Here is a 22,731-nt window from a genome sequence, read left to right as displayed (position 1 = left end):
AGAAAAGGAGGGCAGGATAAGGAATAATTCTCAATCTCTTGGAAGTATCTGAAAAGGCTTTTTACCTGTGCTTTCCTTCCAAGAACACTTTGTACAGAGCAAGAATATAGAACTGCAGTCTGGAAGGAAGGAGAATATTTTAAAAGCTTTTATCTACAAGATGACAGTGAACACAGTCCACTTGCTCATGAATTCTGTATAATCAGTGTTAAGAGCCATAGGCTTGCTAGCATTTGGTTTAATTGGGAAGAGCAACCGTGTCTTCTGGATGGAGGTACAAAAAAAAAATCTGCATTTTTCCAGCTCAAGCTCCATTGCAGTCTTGCAGCAAGGACGTGCACTGGCCACAGCTTTCAGCAATGTGTCCTGTGAGACAGGTGAAGAAGGGCACCAGATTTTTTCTGGGAACCCCACCACCCATTTCCTTTTGCGTACTTTCTTTCTAACCCTATGGCAATGAAAAGCCACATTTGGATGTTGCTACTCACTCCCAAGTGCAGTAAATTTTTGATTGTTTATTTTAATTTTCCATTTTTTTCTGATCAGGTTTTATTTTGGATGCTATCTAGGAAAAACAAATAAAAATTAGTAAGTGGCTCATATTTAGATTCCCATTTATTTTTATTTTTGGCTGCTGGATTTGTCATCTGTAGTGCTCAATATTAGTTACGCCACATATGCAACACTCTCCAGAATCATTCTTTTCATTTAACCACTTTTCCCCAGAAAACAATTTTCTCAACAATTACCCTGATTTCTTTTCTTGTGGTAGCCCATCTTGCAGAAGCAACAGAATCCAGCTGAAAAAGTGAGGATATCAGGATGCCACCAGCTAATGCAGACTTTTCTGCCTCTCCTCTTGCTTTTTGACCCAGGCTATAGCAAAGAAACTCAGTTCATCATCCCTCCCACAGCACACACTCACATTTCTGTTCTATCTGTAAGCTCAGTATTCCTTGCTGTGTTGTAAATTCCTACGTGCTCACCTTTGCAGCACATCTCTACCTGGATAGTGTGTACTTCAGGGAAGGAACAAGTCTCTTCTTCTGGTTCCTAAGTCCTTTTTCAGGCTGTTGTACACAGGAACTTACAAATCTATGAGAACTGCTCCCATTCCTGGGAATGGTATGACTTCATCTCCCTCTACAATTCCTTTTGGGTTCATTCCTCTTGACCAGATGCTTGGCCACTGCTGCTTGGGCTTTGTACATCTGAATGCCTCATAGCCAATAAGGATAACAGAACACTCTGAAATCAGTGTTTTGCTGGTGAAATTCTTCTAACTCAACTGCAGTCTCTCCCTCCTTAGGGAATTCTCTGTGATGCCCACTAGGAAGCAGTAAGATCTCAGACATAGCAAGAGACATAGATTTTTTTCTAGCTCTGGAATCTTCCCATTGAACCTTCTATAGGAAGAGTAGTTACTTCAGCTGACTGGAAGAAGCCATCTGCTTATTTGCTCCATTTTCTACAGCTCCCATGACCCTTCTTCTGCCTAAATAGCAGAAAAATTCAGGAACAGTAATGAGAATGAAATGTAAATGAGAATGAAAACTATTCATTTTAACATTCTCAGGTGTTCATGTCAGAGTTTGTAATACCCTAAAATTCCAAGCCACTGTTGAAGGCTGCTCACCAAACACTAAATTCCCCATATAACAGTAACTTGAAAACTATTGCTAGTTCTCTTCACAAGTTCTGATAACAAACATACCAGAAAATAGAGATGCTTCTGTATATCTCAACAGATATAAAAAAAGATACTGAAGTACCTCTGAATAATGCAAACTGCAATATACAATTCTCCTTTGCACATCTAGGAAAAGACAGCTAGGAGTTTTAAAAGGTACAGATAAAGGTGCAGGTAAAGGTACAGGTACAGGAAATCTATATACACAATGGAAAATGAATGGGAGAAAAATAATGTACCTATTATGAATATAAACTTAGAAAGCTCTGATGTCAACGCCAAAGGGAAAAAATGAAGGGAGCTCATGAAGGTATGAAAACAAGGATTGGCATGACCTAAGGGAGATGGGAAGAGAAAGGAGAAAGTCAGCAAGGCAGAGAAGCAGAAGCAGAAGTCATTGAAGGCAGGTACACTTGCTGAAGACCTCCTACTGTCACAGCTTACCGTGACAATCAGCACTGCAGAACCCATTGGCATTGTTGGCCTTTAGTTTTGAGGGGAAACGGAGATCAAGTGAAACTGCAACCATACTTGGAAGGAGTCCTTAACTAAACTCCTGACAAAAAGGACACAGTTGCTCTGACAGAAAACTGATGTAAAGGAGCACATCTGTCAGGTTTGTTTCTATACTGCGCTGTTGAATTCCAGAAAGGATGATTCAGGAGGAATGGAGTTACAATCAATTATCTATAATAAGATGATGAGAGAAAAATACAGCACTTAAGTATATGGTTTTCAAGGAGATGGCTCTTGGCATTCTTCCGAATACTTTTTTGTTATTTTATGTTCTGCTCCACTAAACAGCTCTTGCTTTTTTTTTTTTTTTTTTAATTGAACTAGACCCAACCATGAGTTCTTCTGATGGGCTTCACTCAGACAGATACAGCATTTTACAAGCAAGATACCTGTTAGCAACTCATTTGTTTATTTTACATTCATTGTTTATTTTATACCAATAATCTATAGCCAAAATTCCATTCAAAAATTACCTATATACTTACTATTAAAAATGCAAGAAGCCTCACAACAGTATAGTTTTTGGATTATAAAACATTAGTATCAGAATTATAAATCAAAGATGTTTTCTGGGATTCTGAGTTCTTGAGAAACCACATCTCATTTCAAATCTTGAACATATTCAGTCCCTAAACTCCATCTCATTGAAACAAGTCAAGATGCTACCACTAAATCCTTATTCCCTGCACCCTTATGGGGACCAAAAAAAAAAAAAAAAAAAAAAAAAAAAAAAGCCTTTAAAAGTATGTGTTGAGAACTGGATAGAAAATAGAAAGGAAAGATGGATTCACCCCTGCAACCAAAAGTCATCTAGAGCTGCAGTCAGGAGCACTAAAAGAAAAAGCCAAGAATGCCAGTGAGTTCTTTGTTTCTTCTCAGAACAAGTCAAGGTTCACTTTAATCAGCTTCAAAGATCATTTCTGAAAGGGCAGAATAGATAAGTTGGTTTTCACACACTTATCTTCAGCATCAGCTCTAAACAATTTAGCTGAGGAAGTAATTTCAGGAGGAAAACAGCAATAGTAAGCTGTTATAACTTCTGAAAATTAACTACTCTAGAGGGATGATTTGTAATAATATTATACCAACACTTGCTTTTTTCTTCCACTAAAACTACGTGCATAGAGGAAATGATCCACTTTATGAGAATACAGATTTTAAAATAAATTCCAAACTGGTTAGTTCTCTTTGATGTTCCAGTAATTCACATTAAAGACATAGGTTAAAAGGGAATGTAAAAACAAGCATTTCCCCAGTTCATCTTTTCAGCTTGTTATGCAATTCACTTTCTGCAATCTGACATTGTTCAACTTCCTGCTTGAATGCACAGAATTAAATCCAAGGAAAATAAAGAAGCTATTTCAGAAAAAGAAAACAGTTACATAGATCAAATTAATTTAAATGCACCAAAAAAAAGTCTCATTCACACTACAACAGAATTGTAGTTTTCCTACAATTCAGACTTGGAACAAAGAAGACATAAAACTTCTGGTGCTAGAAAAGGACACATTCTCTGGGTTTGCTTGGACACGAAAGTGAGAGTGACCCATGCAGAGAATCATGAAGACAGGAGCTGTGATGCAGTTGCTCTTCTGTGAGCTGAAAATGGAGTTTTCCCAGAGAAGGCAGGTTTACAGCAAAGTCTCAGGTACAGCTGTCAGCCTCTGGGCCACTGAGAGATGAGTGTGTAAAGTGCTTTTAAGACAACTGTGACTTTCCATCCCAGTGAGCTATAGCAGATGCCTTGAGGGAATATCAGAGCAATCCAGGTCCTTTTAGCCCTGCTGAAGTAGTCAAAATTGCTGTATAAAAGCTGATTCTGACCTTGGTCTGAGATTTACAGAACAACACACAGTGAAAGAACAGGCTTAATCCCTTGACAAACAGGATTGTGTCTTCAATGAGGGAGCTCAGCTCAATTAGTCCAGATATGTATCTCTAACTGTCTTGTTCTGGAAAACTTAAAGCACATCTGAATAAATTCTCTTTAATTTAAGGTGAAATGCAGTACAAGGAACTACATATCTCTCTCGAAAATCGATCCACAAAGATGCTTTCTCTCTTATTCCTAAAAGAAATTTAGAAAAGAAATAGGCTCCCTCCCTGTTTACAAAACCATACTGAGAGATGGATGCCAGGCACAAAGAATGTTTCGTGTCACTGAGTAAAGGTAACCAGACATCTCCAAAGCCATCTTGATTTGTAAAGTTCCTGTGCTATCAATACCTAACATCAACCCAGGAGAGTTTGTCAAGAAGGAACCTGGATCTGTATAGGGCCAAAAAGCCTTCAAACTATTAATACCTAATTCAAAATATAAAAAAAAACCCTGCAGGTGCAAGTAGAGGCAGTAGGATTACACACAGTGTTAAGGTACCTTTGTGGCTCCACACAAGACCAGGCTGTAGCTCACTGCTGAGTTCAGTTTGTTCAGCCTGGACAATAAAAAGCTTTCAGTGGACCTCAGAGGAGCTTCCAGTGCCTAGAGAGGCCCTGCAAGAGAGCTGGAGAAGGATTCTTAATCAGGGAGTGTTGTGATTGATAAAATTGCTCCTTTCTCCTTTTTTTCCCTTTTGCCAGTCTTGCCCTGGTTTTCCTCAGGGCTCTTGTTATGGAGCTGCATGTGCCAGTCTGGCTCTTGGCAGTTTTAGGTTCTGGCCAGTCCATGCCAGGGACCAAACAGAATCTGAAAATCACAACACAGTGGCTGGTGCTTCCCCTTCTCTGGTTCCTTGCCTTCACCAGTTCAGCAAATCTGGGTGCTCCTAACACCCTTGTAATGACACACTCATTTTCTTTCCATTTCCCTGTTATGATGCTCGTATTTTTTTGCAGTTTTCCCATCTGAGGCCCATCTATGTAATCCCAGCTGAGTACTCCCAGAAGCCAGGTATGCTCTCCCTTCCCAGAAGATATCCCCATTGATGAGACCCCCCAAGTCCATGTGGAGAGCTGGGAGTGGATGCTGCCAGAGCAGCAGGATACTCCTGTGCACCTCTCCCCCAGCCAAAATGAAGCATCAGGTCCCCAAGGAGGAAGGTGAGGGCAGAACTCCCCCCTGAGCACCTACCAGAGCAGATTTTAGCTGGTGCCCAGCTGTGCAAGCAGAGGATCTTGAACTGTGGAAGGTGCTCCGGCCTTTCCCTCTTCCAGTTCCTGGTATTAACCCCACTGGCACCCCAGCACAGTTCTGGGGTGACACTGGTTCTGTCTCCAGACACTGTTCAGGTTGTGCCAGTGAGCTGACAGCAAGGTCATTGTGCCAGCAGAACAGGCTCAATGTCCACAAGAATGGACTGGTGAGCCCCCAGAGCTGACACTCCATGGCCCCCAACCCCACTCACCAACAGTCCCTGGCACATACCCTCTTTCCCCCAACTCTGCAGTACCAGGCCAGTAAGCTCAGCCAGACAGGACCAATGAAGAGGGATTCAACAGCTTTTCCCTGACAACCAGCAGGAGATGGCACAGTTGGCACAGAAGGTGAGGTTAGGGGTCTTCATGCCCCATATCTGGCAGTGCACAGGCCAACAACCCACTAAGGATGCTCTGGTGGCCAGCTGCAAACCACCCACCAGACCCTCCTTTACCTAAAAAGGCTCATTTCTGCAGAAATTAGGTATTTTGAGAGAGTACATTATTTTATCAGTGGTTCCTGTGGCTGGTGGTTCTCACTAGCCAGGCAGCCCACTGGGAGTGCTGGGCAAGGGGTAACCAGGCTCTCAGAGGAGTGTGGCACTGACACCAGCTGCCTCTGTGCCATCCCCTCAGAGGCAGCACCTGCCAGCTGGAGGGCACCTCGGGCACACCACTACAGAAAAATTCTTGCTTGACAAAGGTAGGATATAATCTATTCCTGAAAACTCCAACAGTGCACAATCAGAAAGGAAGCTACGAAACTTTTCCAGCGTCTGACCTTGTTCTGGCTTTCCTCAGAACTCTGGTCAGTGAGCTCTCAGCCACCAGGTCATTGCAGCAGCAGTACCAGGGCTCGTGTCACGGGGGCTTGGGTTCTGGCCATTCCCACCAGACACTCAAATGGAATCTGAAAGCTGCAGATCTGTGGCCAGTGCTTCCCCTTTTGTGGTTTCCTTGATCTCTCCAGCTCAGCAAAACTGGGAAATTCTGGCATAATTTCCCTGTCATGATGCACTCATTTTCTCTCCTTGAAATTCTGGTTGAATAGGAGGGAAGTAGCAGCAAGGACTGAGTATTGTGTAGAGCCACACCAGCTCCAGCCCTGCTTGTGTTCCTTAACTCCTGCAGCACCATGAAGTTCACAGAAACAAATTGTAGGATAATTTATGTTGGAAAAGACCTTTAAGATCATCAAGTCCAACCGTTAGCCCAGCATTACAAAGCCCACCACTAAACTATTTTCCTAAGCACCATATCTACATGTCTTTAGGGATGGTGAGTCCACCACTCTCCCAGGCAGCCTGTTCCAGTGGTTGACAACCCTTTCAGAGAAAAATATTTTCATAACATGCCCTGGTTAAATGTGAAGCCATTTCCTCTCATCCTGTTACTTGTTACCTGGGAGAAGAGAGCAACTTCCACCTCACTACAGCTCTCTTTCCAATAAGTGGCAGAGAGCAGTAAGGTTGCCCCTCAGAGGGGCCTCCTCTTCCACCATCAAATCAACCCAGCTCCTTCAGCTACTCCTCATAAGACTTGTTTTCTTGAGCCTGAAAATCACAGCCTGTGGCTAGCACTTCCCTTTCTGCAGTTTCTTTGCCTTACATAATTTTCCTGGTAGGATATACTCATTTTCTTTCTTGAAACCCTGTGCCCACCCAGTGGCAGGGGTATAAAAGGGGATCAGCAGGAGCTACCATGCAGAGGAGAGCCCTCCAGACACACCAGCTCCAGCCTCATTTGTGGCTCCTTCAGCCCTCCCAGCACCATGAGGGTCCCTGCAGCTACCCTGGCTGTTCTCCTTGTGGCCATCTGCTCCCTGGCTCAGGCTGATCTCAGAGTCTCCAGGAGTGCTACACTTTCCAAGAAAGGTAGGCTTTCCTTCCCCAGGAGAGAGCCCATCCCCAGTGATTAGACCCTCACATCCATGGGGAAGGCTGGAGGCAGATGGTCATGACCAGCGCAGGGACTAATCCTCAGAGACGGAGGTTTTCAGGGGGTGTTCCCAGAGGACACAGCACAGGTGATGATGGTAAATCCCCTGGGAACCACAGGAGAGCTCTGGCACAGAGTGGGGTCTCACTGGTCCCATCTCTGTGCCCTCACAGAAATCTGCTGCTTCAGCACCATTTCACGCCCCATTCTACGCAGCATGATCGTCTCTGCCTACAGGATCAACAACAGCTGCCCAGTGGAAGCCGTGGTGTAAGTACCCAACACTGCTGGGGTCCAGGGTGCACCAGCCACGGCAGCACCCCAAGGGTGTCCAAGGCTGTCCAGGATGGGCAAGGGCATGGACAGACACAAGCAGGGTGCTACCAGCAAGACCTAGAGCAGGCACCCTGATGTCCTGGCTGAGTGCCTTAACACTGTTTTTTCCCTAACAGTTTTGTCACCAGGAATGGGAGGGAAGTGTGTGCAGACCCCAAGGCTCGCTGGGTGCAGAAATACCTGGAGCACTTTGAGCTTCTGGAGTTCTGACTCTTCCCTGCTGCTGCCCCAGGGCAGTGGGCTTGGCCCCCAGCACAAGACATGTAATAAGGGTCATGCTTGAGCTACATCCTTCTTCAAAGGGAAAATTTATTACAATTAGTGTACACTTGTTTAACTAAATTTCGCTTGTCTAAATGCTTGAATAAAGTTTTTGCCTTGTCAAACCCTTTGAGTGTCTCTGAAGTCCCTGCTAGAACCCCCAACATGACGAAAGGGACCCTTGGGGAGCTCTTGCCCTGCCCAGCTCCCTAGTTTCACTGCCACCCACTGTGCAGAGTGGGTAGTCAAACCATGACAGCTCCCACAGCCTGGATTCAGTACTTCCCTCTCCCCAGCCTGGATTCAGCTCCTGCATCCCAGCACGACCCAGACATACCTGTGGGGTGACACTGGCATCTCATCCATTTCTTGGGGCCCACCCTACACAGCACATGTTGAGCCCAGTAACAAACCCTCTGAGCCAGGCAGCCCTACTGAGAGTCTACAACCAGCTCTTTGACATATTTTGCCCAAAGCCTAGAGGATCAGGATAGCCTCTGACTACCTGAAATCCTCACTCCTAGCCCCCTTCTACACTGCAGCCCCCTGCAGTGGTGGAGCTGAGGTCCCAGTGCTCCTCGGTGCTGTTGTCCCCACATACACCCTCTGTGCCACAGTGCTGCCCAGAAGAGCAGGCAGGAGAAGGCAGCATTGTCTCTACCACTGACACCACCTCTGTCCTCACACCAGCGCTGGGGACATGGGTGGGACATCTCTGCAGGTGACACCAGCTCTGCCCCTGGGCCACGCTCTGCCCTGCACCACTTCTGCTTGGGCTGGGACACACAGAATTATACCAAAAACTTGAGGTCACAGAGGTAAGGGCACTGGAGAATGACATCTAACAAGCCAACATAAGCAAACTAATGGTGCTGCAGCTCCTATTTCTAAAATTTTTAGTGTATCTCAAAAACTCAGGCAAACAAATGCATAAAGCTGTGTATAAGTACACTTAATGCTAGAAGAAGATTTGGAACCTGTTGGAGTTTATAGAGTGTAGAAGTTGAATTTATTTGTAGGGAGCCTGAAAACTCCATTAGTATTTCAAATTATAGACAAGATAAAACCATTTATTCCAAAATAACTCAGGAATACATATATACACTGTAACAATGAGACTAAAGAAGCTCTAAATACTAAACTGATGTGTAGAGCTGCACAAGATTTGGGCAAGCCTGATAGGCTTCCTTCCACATAATCAGTTTGCTGTACTTCAAAGCTCACTTCAACTACTTTTCAATGTAATGTATTAGTGCAAAGCTTTTGCCTACTTCTACAATTCAGTCTTATAGCAACAGCTTCTAGGTTAATAATACTAAAAATCTCTGACTTAGGAAAAATGCGAAAGAGAAAACACAAGACTTCCCTGTTACTTACAAGGCAAAAATGATAGTCCAGTAAAAATCCTCCCTTGGAGCACTGTTTTCACAAATCTCATTATAGTTTAGGCAATCTGTTGTTATATATACACCAGCTCTAGATTAAACACCGTGCATTTTCACAGCATCATGGAGTTTTTTCTTAATACAGCTTGACTTAATCCCTTCCCAAAACTGCCTGTAGACCACTGCACTCTTTGGCTGGCTCCTTGAGGAGGATACGCTGAGGTAGGAGGTTGGCACCACCAGGATCAGCTCTCCTGCCCAAGAGTTGCCCTCTGAGCTCAGAGCCATTCCCTCACTTCAGCCCTCAAGAACAACCCAACCTACATGTCCCTGCATTTCTTGCAATCCTCCTTGGTTGGAACCCTGGAGGCTGATAATTTCAGGCTTTCTGAGCTGAGGGGTGCTGACCCTCAGGCAGGCACCACATTTGATATGAGGCCTTGGAATAGACTTCTGAGATTGTGTGATAGCACAGGGATGTGGGTGTGTAGTTGAAGTGGTGTTGTGTGATCTCACAGGGTGAAAACATAGGTTTGAGGTCTTGGTATATAGTAATGTATGTAGGCCAAGACAGGGCATTTAGGGTGTTGTCTGAGTTCTTTTCCTTCACATTCTTCTTCTGTCTTCTTCAAGGATTTTGATGGCTTTCTCTAATTGGGTGAAAGATGTCCACATTGCGAACCTCAAATGGTCACTATTGGGTCAAAATAATAATTAATATAAGTGTCACTTTGGTATTGGGTAATTATCTCTTAAATAGCCTTGGTGAAAGTTAGAGGGCCTCCATTTTGCCTTGTTTCTTTAACTGGCAAGTTGGAGTTCAAGCTGTAAATAGACAATATAATAAACAACCAAGACCGAACTTGACTCTGTGTTTCCTGTGTCTTTCATCCTGACCTCAGCCTAGATAAAGCAGGCAGAACTGTAACACTCCTTCTGCCCGCACTGCCATCCATCCATCCATCCATCCATCCATCCATCCATCCATCCATCCATCCATCCATCCACACTGTCCTGGGTAGAGGTGTGCTTCTCTGCCACTACCAAAGGAGCACGGGGAAACTGCTCCCCATTCTTGCCTTCCGTCCTGCCCGAGCTGCCCTTTCTTTTTCTGTGTACTCTGGGACATTGTGTTAATATCTGAAGACTTTGATGAAAGTAGTGGCATTCAAGGTGTGCTTTGTTCTAGCACACCTGACATCAACTCCGAGTGTTGGGGGGGAACAACGCATAAAACGTGCGACGTTCAGCATATTTTGTGAAGCACTCACTGAGGAGAACGGCACACAGAGAAACAGCTCGAACCGAACTCCCCTCACGCTGCCCACAGGGCGCACCAGGCCCCGGACTTTTGCCGGCCTCGCCTCCGCTCTCCCAGCACCGACCGCCCCTCCCGGCCCGCACGGCATCTCGGGAGTTGTAGTTCCCCAGGCGGCGCGACATGGCGGCTGTGCGGGCGCTGCCGGCCCTCGCCGCCGCGTTGCTCCTGGCTGCTGCCGGCCAGGCCAGCAAGTACTCGCGGGAGGCCAACGAGGGGCTGGCGGCCGCCGGCGGCAAGCGGCGGGAGGCCGGGGAGTTCCGGGTGGTGAGGCTGAACCAGGTCTGGGAGAAGGCGCAGCGGGTGAGTGAGGGCTGTGCGGGGCGATGGCGGTGCTCGGAGGGGGCTGCGAGGTCGGGCCCGGCCTCTTCGGTCAGGGAGATGGGGAGGAGCGGGCACCTGTGTGTGAGGAGACGCCGAGGCTGTCTGGCCCCGGCTTGGGACTGCGGTGGCTTTTGTTCTGTTCTCGAGCATGAGTGTCCCCGACCGTCACGCAGCGAGGGCTCGGCTCAGCCCCGCGGCGGGGAGCAGCCTTCTCCGGGAGAGGGGATGTGTATCGGAGTCCTGGGAAGTGTTGACCTGCCCGTGTTTAAATACAGCAGCTAAACCACATGCCAGAGAAGTGGGAGAGAGAGGGAAGCCCCTCTGGTGCCATGGAGGATCTGCGGCTGGCTCCAGTGCCCGCTGGGTGAATGCTTTAGCCGTGTTATTCCCGACTGTGATGCTCTCATCGGTCTGAAGGCGCTGGCCTCGGTTCCTGCTCTGCGCAGGGTAGAAGTTCACTGCGGGACAAGAGGAAACCTTCCACCCTGGTGGTTGTGTCGTCTGCATTCACATCAAGTGATGTAGACAAATGCAGGAGGACCAGCAAATGAGTGTCACCACTCCCAGATGACAGCCTTAATTTTGATAGTGATACTTGAGTTTCTGTCACATTGGACTGTAAAAAATATTTAATTGATGTGAAAACACAGTTAAATTATTTCATTACAGTGGATATATTTACTTAGAACTGAAAAGAACAGCTCCAACAGGAGAAGAATGCATTGCACATACCCCCTGAATATTTTGGACCATGAGGATTAGGAGTCTTGACTGGCAAAGGTTCAGTTCTTTCAGACAGAGAAATATAGTTAATAGTAATTTTGGATCTCCTTTTTCGTGAATAGCCTAAGCTATTGAATTGGAGGTAGGGCATCCCTGGATTCAGCCAAAAACTAGAACCCTGCCAGAGTGCTGCCTCCCAGTGTGCTAAAGGAAGGTATCAAAAATACTCCTTTCCTTGATGAGAGAAGGATGGAATGGGGAATAGGAAAGTGTGTGTTAATGAAACTCCAGTTGTTGAACTGACAGCTGAAAAAGAAACAACACTGAGACTAGAAAAAAATCTATATCGATAGTAATGTCAGTTACCTCTCTCAGCTTTCCAATTACAGTCTTTTCTCGTGTTCATACCTGACTCCTCTGGAATTAAAATTTGAGGTGCTTTACATCGTCTATGTTAAGATACTAAAATACAAAATCGATTAACTCTGTCAGTAAAAAACTGAGGCTTAGTCAATTCTGTATGTGTGAGCTAGATTTTAAAGATCCAAAACCTACTTGAACTAAATTTGCCACCGTCTAAATTTAACTTTTGAGTACAACTGTCCCCAGCATGTGTTTTATAAAGTGATTTTTCAGTGTGTCTGGGCAATATATGAAATAAGAGGAAAACTATGCCTGTGTGTTACATCTGCTTTGAAATGTGTCAATGTGGAACTCTTCGTTCCTTTATTTTGGTACTGGTAGAGAAAGTACTGAAAATAGGGAACTTCTTTGTTTTGACATAAAAGTCAGATACTGCAATTTGGCATTGCAACACACAGCTGGAGGAGCAGTCCTTAAAAAAGCCCCAAAATGTTACTTAGTGGGACCAGGAGCTGGCAAGCCACAATTCTTTCTCGTTTCCCTGAGGGTGGGAAGGAGGGCTTAATCTTTCTCCAGAATCTCTTTTCATAAATAGTAAATTTGTAGGGGAGAGCTCTTTTCAAGAGTGTAGGTAAGGATGTTGCAGGTGATGATTGCAGTAAACCCGAGAGCAAATGATGTAATTGTTGTAATGTTTGACAAATTCTCAGCACTCATTGCCAGAATTGCCACATACCTATCTTGGATGTTAATATCCAGGCTGCATAAGGAATGAGGAATGAGTTTAAGGAGCTTGTTGTTTGGTTATTTAATCATTAAACTTAACTTTTCACCTTTGCTTCTAGTTAGTTATTGCAACATGTGAGTGATGTTAGTAAAGTGATGGGGAGTCTTACCATTGACATTTTTTACCTGGTGTAATCCATCATGGGATAACCTTAAAAGAAGTAGTTCTTGAACTGAATACTTTAACTTACATACTCACTCCTTTACATAAAGGGGACTGGCAAGGGGCTTACAAAAGCTTTCAAAGGATTTATAATGCTTACAAGGAGAGTTGCTTCAGTTTCCTACTAAATTATAATGAGAATTAGAAAAATACTACTCTAATTGGGAGAAGTTTGAATAGAATCTTGTTTCTCTTAAAGAGTAGCAGGCTTAATGTAGTTCCTTAGTTTTTATTAAGACTCTAACATGTTTGATTGATGATGCCTCCAAACTTTATGTTTAGAAGTTCTAATATTCTTTTCTAAAACTTCTAGAAAACAGAAAGCTGTACATGTTTATGGGATTGAACTAACTGCAAAGAGGCTCTAACATAAGCTGCACTGTGTAATTTTTTATACAGTAGTGCGTTTCTGATGACAAGGTCACAATTAGAAGATTTTTTTAAAATTATATTTGCAGTACTTAGGAGCTAAATTACTTCTTATCTAGTTATGCCTGGCTATTTATTCCTGTATTTCTTCAGCCCAACTACATATGATGTCCTCTTGAACACTGACTAATATTAGGGTACAGAAGTACCAAGATGCTTGGCCATTCCTTTCACAGTTTATAGCAAACCTTTCAATCAGAAGCTTCAGGGCACAATTGTTGCTGAGGAAAACCTTGATGCTTTGTGCCACTGCAGCAGTGACACTTGGGCTGTCCAGGTCATCCTGCACCAGAAAAGCAAATAAGTACATGATTAAGGGTTTTTAATTTTAGCACATACTGAGAACCATAAATGAAGTGGTTCCTTCTAAGTGCTTTGTTTCTATAGAGCAGTTCCCCAAAAGTGGGTGGTAAAGAAGACAACTTTAGTATTAGAGGAATCAAAAGTTTTAATGTTTCTATAAGTATTATATTTACCTGTGAGTCTAAATGCTCTAGATTTTAGTAATTTCAGCAAGCCAAGTGCAAAATGCAGAGGAAAAAAATAGTTTTAAAATCAAAATAATTATATGCAGTGGTGCAAGATTAATTAATAGGACAGCGTATGATGGAAGCATAAACAATAATGTGGATAGTTTCCTGAATTCCTGTCAACAGGAAGTGCATTAGCTCAAAGTAATGACACTTTTCCTAGTTATTGTAAAGTAACTTACTGACACACAAAGGAACAGCTGAATCTTTTCAGTATCATTCAGATGTTTAAAAACAATACTGAGTTCTGAGTCTGTGTTTAATAAACATACTGCTTCCTCACTGAAAATGAGAATAATCTGTAATAATAATTTCTGTAATTTTTAAGCTGGTTTTAATGATGGAAAAAAACCTCCAACAGATAAACTTGTCCTAGGACTGACAGTCCCAAATGGTTTCAAGCTGGATCTGAGCTCCCTGGAGCTGGGCACACTGTAGTTGGAGGGGTTTTAGCATCTCTCTTCTCCAAGTTTCTCCTCACTGCACCTTCTGTTTGGTGACATGCATGTAGACACACAAAAGTAGTTCTGAAATATTAAGATGGTTTTTTACATTTCTTTGTTTTAAACTGAATAACTCAAGTGTCTAAAATCTGGAAGTTCAGGATCAACTCACAGCAGTGCTGCTTAGCCAACTGCTTATTAGTCATTGTTCCTGTTTTCTCTGTAGCTCACAAAATTCTAATGCTGACCTAGCATGCATTTAAACTAGTTTTTTTCCTATCTTCAGCCTTAATGTCTTACAGGTTTTTTTTTCTAGTATGTCAGACAGGAATACCTCTAGGTTTTGTATGTTTTAATGCTCATAAACCATGTTAAGAAATTATCTGAGAATTTATTTTCATTTTGATCATAGTAAAAATTGCTGGTGAACTGGCTCTTTGACCTGGTAGACTGAAGATCTGTACTAACAAATAGAGTTTTTTGACTCACTATAAATTGGAAGATGGTCCACAAGGAAGCACATGTGGTGGCAATGGCATGTTGTTTGAGAAGAACTGCTGTGCCATACTGCTTGTTATGTATCTGTACTGGATCCTGAGGTAGCTCTGAAGCAAAAGGGGACTCCACAGAACTAAATACAAACCTTTCTCTGTTCTTGTTAGCTCCATCTCTCTGCTGTGAAACTGGCAGAGTTGCACAGTGATCTAAAAATACAAGAAAAGGATGAGCTAAGCTGGAAAAAACTGAAGGCTGAAGGGCTGGATGAAGATGGAGAGAAGGAAGCCAAGCTCAGACGCAACTTAAATGGTAAGGTCTGTTTTGGAAAGAAGGGGTTCGAACTTTACATCAGAAACACATGGTTAGACACTTGTGATTAAACTATTAAATAACAGATTTTCTTTCTGGACACTGAGCACGCAACAAGTTCTTTGGAGGTCTGTAGGTAGCTGCAGAAGCCTAACAGAGTCCTTTGGCTCCCAATAATTTCAGAAGAGGTCATTGAACCTGGGACCACTGTCCATTGAGCTGTTAGCTTTTCCTCCTTGAGCTGCAGAGTCCAGCTCTGCTAGTCACAGATGCAGCCCATCTCTCACCTTCCATACATCTATAGTTGGTTCTCATGTTTCTGTATCTTCTATTCCCTTGCAGTCATTATGACTAAATATGGAATGAATGGAAAGAAGGACTCTCAGCTAGTTGATACGAACTATATTAAAGATGGCACAGAAAGTGACACACTAGATGATCCAAGACTGGAAAAATTATGGAGCAAGGTGAGTAAGATTCCAGGAACTGGAATGTAAGAAATCAGTACTTCTACACTGAACTCTTAACTGTGTCTTCTGAGAACACTCAGACTTGGAAATCAATGGTTTTGCTGCTCCTTTGTTAAGGAGGAGCTGCCTTGCTCTGTAGCTCACATCTTAGTGCCATGAGGGTGCCCCACCTGCATCCAGACCAAGTTGCAGCAGGTTGTCTTTGGCAAATAAAGCACCCACCCATTAGTCTGAAGGGTGGAGCCTGGGTCCCCTGAGGTCCAACAGAGCATTTCTTCACATTTCACTGAACTCATGGCTTCCCTTAGTGTGACTCACACTGTGGGGTTGTAGTTCTGTGGTGGTTTTCCCAGTTTTCTTATTGTTGTTAATGGATGTTTTTTAAAAGATACATTTTAAATAGAACCATTTTGTAGACTGTCTAAAAGTGAAATGTACTGGGGGGAAGGGTTTTAAATAAGGACTATCTCAACCTAGTATTCAGCTGAAAATTTCCAGGATTTGCATTCATGCATAAAAAGTAGAAGATGTGCTGTCAAGTTTGGGCAGTTAAAACTAGTAAAGTAATCTTCAGAAATAAAATAATTCAAATTTTAAGAAGCAACTAGTCAGGTAAATTTAAAGAATTCTCCCATGAGTCTAGTGCAGTGGTAGTAAAGCAGAAAAAAAAGGATTTACTGGATTTTCAAACCTTACTTTAACTAGATACAGCTCTGGCAAAGGAACATGATGTCCTGTGCTTCGGGGAACAGTAAAGTGCAGTAGGAGAAATATTCCATAAGCAAAAAAAAAGGAGTCTGAATAGGTTTCAGAAACATTCACTTTTGATCAGACATTGCAGCAAGTATGCTGGCAGATTTGTGGGTAGTGCCCCAGCTGTGTGAACAGTGCTAAAGAGTTAAAGAGCCAAGTGCACAGCTGTGATGAAATCTTCACATGCCAGTAGAGTAAGATGAAGTAAAGACCGTGTTTAATAGCAGGCTGCATCCCTCATGCAAATGGTTCCCTTACAGTTGTCTGTGGAGCTCCATGGCCCTTATTTCTGTATTAAATTGTGTCCCATGGAATAGAAATGCCAGACACCTTTCACTGGGTAGTCCATAGCAAGTCCAGCTATATAAGTCTGAAGCAAACTTCTTTTGACATGATTAAAGGCATCTTATCCATCAACATCTAAATCCTGACCACATACAAATATTAAGAGAATTAAAACAAAAGATCTAAAGGAAAGCTGCACTTAATAATTTTCTGAATGTGGTGAGAAGTGGGAAGATGTTTTGGCCATTGAGAGCACTTGAAAGCACTTGGCTTGGAAAGCATAATGAGCTCATGTTTCTTTCAGGCCAAGACCTCTGGGAAGTTCTCTGATGAGGAGTTGGATAAGCTTTGGCGAGAATTTAAGCATCACAAAGAAAAGATTCGTGAATACAATATTCTGCTGGAGACTGTGAGCAGAACAGAAGGTGCCTGAACATTTCTCTGATGTTTCAAGATCAGTACAACTCTTTTCTCTGCCCATTGTTTCCATCACTTCCAAATTTCTTTGAAACTCCTGACATTTCTGTCAGAACCACTTACAGATGCTGGCATTTTCAGATACTTCCTGGGTTTAGTTCTGATAAGCTGCCAAAATTCTTGCCAGCTAATGAAAATGTTGCCATTTCAGATTTCTGATTCTGCCTGCATTTCATGCAGGGAAGATGTCATCAGATTACAATGATGGCCATTGAAGTTTATGGGAAATTATGCAGCAAGCATAAATCCACTGCTGCAAAATGCAGTTCTAAAGTGTGCAGAACATGCTTGTTTTATCTCACCAGCTGGGTGCCCAAGAGGAGATACTGAGTACCTTAGGCACCAAGCCTGAAGTTTGTTAGAGCATCAAGCATCTGAACCCAGCTTTCTATACTAATCTGAGCTAAAATTGTTAAAACTGAAGAACTCTAAAGCTGACAGTTTGATGTTTGCATTACATAGTCCAAGCTGGAAGCTTCTGAAAATCATTTTACCATGAGATGTCTTGGTTCATGAAATGTCTAGGGAAGAACTCATTAAACATCCTTATCCCATTTCCTTGGGATATTGCTAACTTGGAAAAATAAGAGCATTTCCTTACTATAATCAGCTGGCAAGTAGGGGTTATGAGGCATTTCTGTAACATCACCCTCCAGAGTGCCAAGGGACATTGATCTGAATACTGATCTGCAAAAGGAATTACTTCTTAAAATCTAGGTTTGGTGCTTTATTTGCACTCAGCTTAAATCCTATGAACTTAGCATCTTTTCCCCTCAGATTTGGGGGATATCTGGAGTTTTTGATCTATCATGATTTGCCCCACAATCAGTAACACTTAACTGTGCTTCAACAGATATCCACAAAAATGTTATCAATCCGTCTGAGGAGAACCTGGTGAAAGAGGAAATCTTGCACAACAAGCACAGAGAGCTCAAGGAGAAGTTAAGAAGCATCAATCAAGGGTTTGAGCGTTTGCGTAAAGTCAGTCACCAGGGATATGACACAACCAGTGGTATGATACAGTGGGGTTTGTGCTTATTTGGGATTCATTTAATTTTAAAAAATTTAAATCAGTGGGCAGGTAAAAGGGTATAGTCACAGTATCACAGTGTGTTGTGTACCACAGTGGGCTGAAGGAATACGACCAGTCCTATTTAGAACCAAACGCTGGAAACCTAATGAAGGGAAACAGTCTGTGTGTTAAGAGGATAATTCTGTCTTTCATGCCCCCATGAGAAGGGATATTGCCTTAGGAGGGCAAGTAAATGAGACAACATGCAGGACAAGCAATGCCTTTATCCAGTTCCTTGGGTTTGGGTTTTTTTTGCTTTTGAAAACCTACTTGTTTTACCTAGTACTAGTACCTAGTTTTATCCAGTACTTGGATACTTCTCCCTCTTCACCTAAACAGATCTATTAGAAATGCAGTGCTTAATGTGTCTGTTCTTTATATGTATGTGAGAAAGCATCTCTTCATCTTTCATAGAAATTGGGCATTAAAAGCATTGTGTCCAGAATTTTCATTTCATTGTATGTGTTTGTTTAGAATTTGAAGAACCAAGAGTGATTGATTTGTGGGACATGGCCAAATCAGCCAATTTCACTGAGAAAGAACTTGAATCTTTCCGGGTAAGTAGAATTCCAGTGACTTCTCTTGCACAGAGGTGTTTTGCCATGTAAAGAAACACTTGATGTTACTCTGATTGCAACCATTTCTGTATTACTCTCCAGCCACCATTAAAAAAAAAAGTCATGCTGCCTTTTTAATACTTCAAATATACAGACATGTGTAACTAATCATACGCTGGTTCTGTTATAATCAGCAGAATGAAAATTCTGAGTCCTCTCAAGACAAGTGTTGCATATTTTGAATCTTTGAAAGATCAGGCCCTGCTTCTTTGTTGCCAATGCACCAGATTTACCCCTCTTACCCAATGTCTTAATTATGTCCTTGGGAATCACTGTAATCTGTATACCCAGCAATAGCCGTCGCATGCCCATCTCTTGTACTGTTAACTTCCCATGTTGGAGCTGTGTTGAGCTGGCACAAAACTGTGTTGTTATAAAGACTGCTTTTCAAGGAAATAACATAGAAATGCATGCCTGTGCAGTTTGTATACAATTCAAGTTGTATAGAGAAAACATTTGATTTTTTTTTATCTGACTCTGCCTGTTTATCAGATTTTAAAAAGACACTTTTTTAAAAATTTGTCTCTGTCCCCTCAGTCTTACACCTTAATTTTTACTTGGTGTTCACTTCTGTCATCTCATAGCACCTCACAGCCACCCACAGTCTCCTTTTGAGGACTCTGCAGTGGATCATTTCCAGCACCTGCTTTCAAAATCATCAGTCTGGTGGTGATGGTAATGGAATGTCCAGACATTCTTAAGAAGCAGGGAGCTGAAAAAGCTCTCTGTGCCTGACTTAGTAAAGCATCATTAGGAGTGTCTTGGCAAGAGAAAAGAAGGCTTGGAAAGAAACTCCTCTGAAGCTGTGTGTATTTGCTATCTTAGGAGGAGCTAAAACATTTTGAAGCAAAAATTGAAAAGCACCATCATTACCAGAAACAATTAGAGATTTCACACCAGAAACTGAAGCACGTAGAGGAAACTGGAGACAAAGATCATCTGAACAGAAACAAAGAGAAGTATGCCATGCTGCAAGAAAAGACAAAAGAACTAGGATATAAGGTCTGTATAAATCCAGTATTACATACATGTTGAAAGTTTAACTCAGTAGCAGAGGGGAAGTAGATTATCCAGTGCTGATTTTTCATGCGAGCTGAATGACTTCCAGAAGGGGAGTTCAATGCACATCTGTTCTCCATGTACAGCATAGATATAATTGTTTATTATAAACCTAATTCTAAAAGGCCTGAAATCTTCCTGCTCTCTGCTTTTTCTGTTGTTAAAAAAACCCGTATCAAATCTGAATATATTACTATATTGGTAATTTATTGTCTTCCTGAAATTTGTTTCATGTGTTTGGTTTTCCTTATAGGTAAAGAAACACTTGCAAGACTTATCCAGCAGAATCTCTCAAGGTCTTCAACACAATGAACTGTGAAAATTTGTTCTGCGCCATGGGATCAGTCTGTTAACACAAAGCAGTTAATGTGGTTTCTTGAAAAGGGCTTACCAAGGAGTCCTTCTGAAATAGTAAGGGTTAAACAGATGTGTCCTGTAAGAATATATTTTTTTGTCTACTTAATTACCAATTTTGTATTTGCACTATAAAATTAAATGATTAGATTAAATATTTAGGTTGCACATCTTGTATCATCTAAATCTTACATCTGAATCAAGTAGCAGCCTTTGATATAATCAGTTTTGTCAAAAGGAAAGAATATGTGAACTCTCAAAGGATTCCTATTCATAAAAAAATACTAATCATATAGTCAGGTAAGGTATTCTGATCAGTGAAAGCAAACAGTGAGGTACAGGAAGGTTAAAGAGAGGCCAGAAAAGTCTTTGTTTCAATGCTTGACCTATTACATTTCCTGCTTAAGGTTACAAAAATATTTTTACTGTCTTTGAGCAGTGGCTCAGAGCTGTACTGTATATGAATCATTCATGTGAGAAGGGGAGGAAGAGTAAGGAGGGAACACAAATTGAGGTCAATTTGCACAGTTTAGTTATTGACTAACACGTGTGTAATTACCTTGTTCATGGTTGCTTTGGTTTTGCCACACTTGGTCATTAAAAATCAAAACAAGATACTGGTGATGCTTTTTTATTTCACCTTCCCTTTCATATAGTGAGAAGTAACCAGACCTGTTTTTTAGCATGTTGCTAATTCTTATAATGTTCATTCACACAGTTTTTAAGAGAGGAGGGCTAGTTTTGCACAAGGATGTGTTTGTATGTTCTGAAGAGGCAGAAGGATTTCTATAGCAGCTGATCTCAGCGTATATTCCAGTGCAATCTCCAGTAAAGATTATTATCGCTTCCTCTTTAAGCACCAGATTTTCCTGGTGAGACCTTTGGCAAACATAAGACACCTGGGTTGAAATTGTCCATAACAACAATGCTGACCCTTTATTTCAAATGAAAGTTTCAAATGAAACTGTTTCAGGAACAAGGCCAAGACCGAGGTCCAGTGTGGGTGAATCATTACAGCTGGTTGAGGAGCTCTGTCCCTCGCAGACGGCAGTGCTGAGGTGTGCTGGATCAGGCAGCTGTCCTCGAGCCTTGCTCTCCCTGCCTGTTCCATGAGAAATACTGAAGAGACCAATTCAGTTGGAAAAGGCCACTCATCCTGGGTCATCTTGGGTTAAAATTACATGATTCTTTACTTAAAAACTGTATCTTCATGTGGAAGTGATCTGAACCAAAACTCTGCTAGCAGTCTTACTTTGAGATTTTCTTTAAAGCTGGAATGGTTTTTTTTTTTTGTTTTTTTTTGTTGTTTTTTTTTTTTTTAACTTTTTTTAATTTAATGTAGGCTAAGAGTTATTTATGTTCCAGAGAATCGTTGTCCATCACAATAGCACGCCACCACTAATATTAGCAGTCTCCTTAGAGATGTTTCTGTTCATGTAGTTTATGTTATACCATTGGTTGGCAAGCTAAAAAAAGTAAATCCAAAACTAGCTACAAGCCATTTATGAAAAAAATGCTTTGTTTTTTTTTTCAAATGCTACACCCTATTTCTTCCCCAGACTATGGCTTGAAGGGCTGTTCAGCTTCTGTATCAGAGCAGTAGCTGTATCATCTTACAAGTTTATCTTCACCAGTTCCCTGTGAATGCAGAACAGAAATGTATTCTATATTCTGTTACAAAGGAAAGACTTCACTATGTCCTTCAGTGTCCCCTTTGGCAGAGAACTAAATCTGTGAGCCACAGGTCAGTTTGGTGGCTGTAGCCTGGGTGTGGAGGGTCCCACAACACTGGCCCCTGGGTGAAGAATTTGGACACATGCAGTAAATGCATCAGCAGAGGAGAGGAGATACAGAAAGCACTGAGCCACAGCTGCTGAGCAGTCCTGGCTGGGTTGCAGGGAATGGAAGAGCTTTCACAGAGCACAGATCCTGCTGCTGAGGAAATGTGCCGCACACGGGAAAGCAATCTCAGCAGCTGTGTGCTCCACACAAGAGGGCACAGCACAAAACTGGGTTGTATCTTCAGTGTGTACCTGAAATAGAATATACTTATCCAAGAATTTCTGAAGAAGTCAGGAAGAGCACAGAAGGTGCTGGATTCATGGGATGAATAACCAAGGTCTGATCAGTTAGTGAGCAAATGCAGAGCTGCTTCAGCAAAGGCTGAGCCAGGCAGTGGCTGTGCTGTGTCTTTACCGCCACACCATGACAGTAATTGGGCTCAAAGGCCAGGTGGGCTCAAGCAGAGAGAATGCTTGGCAAGTGCTGCAAAGTACAAGAGGTTGGCAAAATACTTACATGTCACAGTAATTTCAAACAGGGAGCAAGTCACAGCTCATCAGAGGCAAAGGTTGGAGACTGGTCAGCACAGTCGCCTCACTTCAGTTACTGAACAGAGCTGTTAATGAGTCATAGGGCCCAAAGACTGGGCACACAAACCTAGAGAACAAAAATAAAAAGGCTGTTGTTGCTCCTGCACCCAACTTCCCCCTCTCAC

General features: G+C 42.5%; 2 protein-coding genes across 2 annotated transcripts; both read left to right on the top strand.

Moving 5' to 3' along the window:
- The first annotated feature begins 7,028 nt into the window (after positions 1 to 7,028).
- Positions 7,029 to 8,001, top strand: LOC136359913 (C-C motif chemokine 4 homolog). Its single transcript, XM_066316801.1, has 3 exons — positions 7,029 to 7,215; positions 7,453 to 7,549; positions 7,732 to 8,001. The coding sequence occupies exons 1-3, from the start codon at positions 7,113 to 7,115 to the stop codon at positions 7,823 to 7,825; spliced, it is 294 nt and encodes a 97-aa protein (XP_066172898.1). The 5' UTR covers positions 7,029 to 7,112; the 3' UTR covers positions 7,826 to 8,001.
- Positions 8,002 to 10,680: 2,679 nt separating this feature from the next.
- Positions 10,681 to 20,849, top strand: LRPAP1 (LDL receptor related protein associated protein 1). The gene is made up of 8 exons (XM_066317432.1): positions 10,681 to 10,882; positions 15,003 to 15,147; positions 15,490 to 15,614; positions 16,960 to 17,080; positions 17,986 to 18,144; positions 18,679 to 18,761; positions 19,647 to 19,823; positions 20,134 to 20,849. Exons 1-8 carry the CDS (start codon positions 10,703 to 10,705, stop codon positions 20,197 to 20,199), a joined length of 1,056 nt encoding a protein of 351 aa, XP_066173529.1. The 5' UTR covers positions 10,681 to 10,702; the 3' UTR covers positions 20,200 to 20,849.
- Positions 20,850 to 22,731: the final 1,882 nt, after the last annotated feature.

This window comes from Sylvia atricapilla, chromosome 4 (assembly GCF_009819655.1).
Source record: "Sylvia atricapilla isolate bSylAtr1 chromosome 4, bSylAtr1.pri, whole genome shotgun sequence".
NCBI lineage: Eukaryota > Metazoa > Chordata > Aves > Passeriformes > Sylviidae > Sylvia > Sylvia atricapilla.
This window is presented reverse-complemented; position numbering and strand designations above follow the sequence as displayed.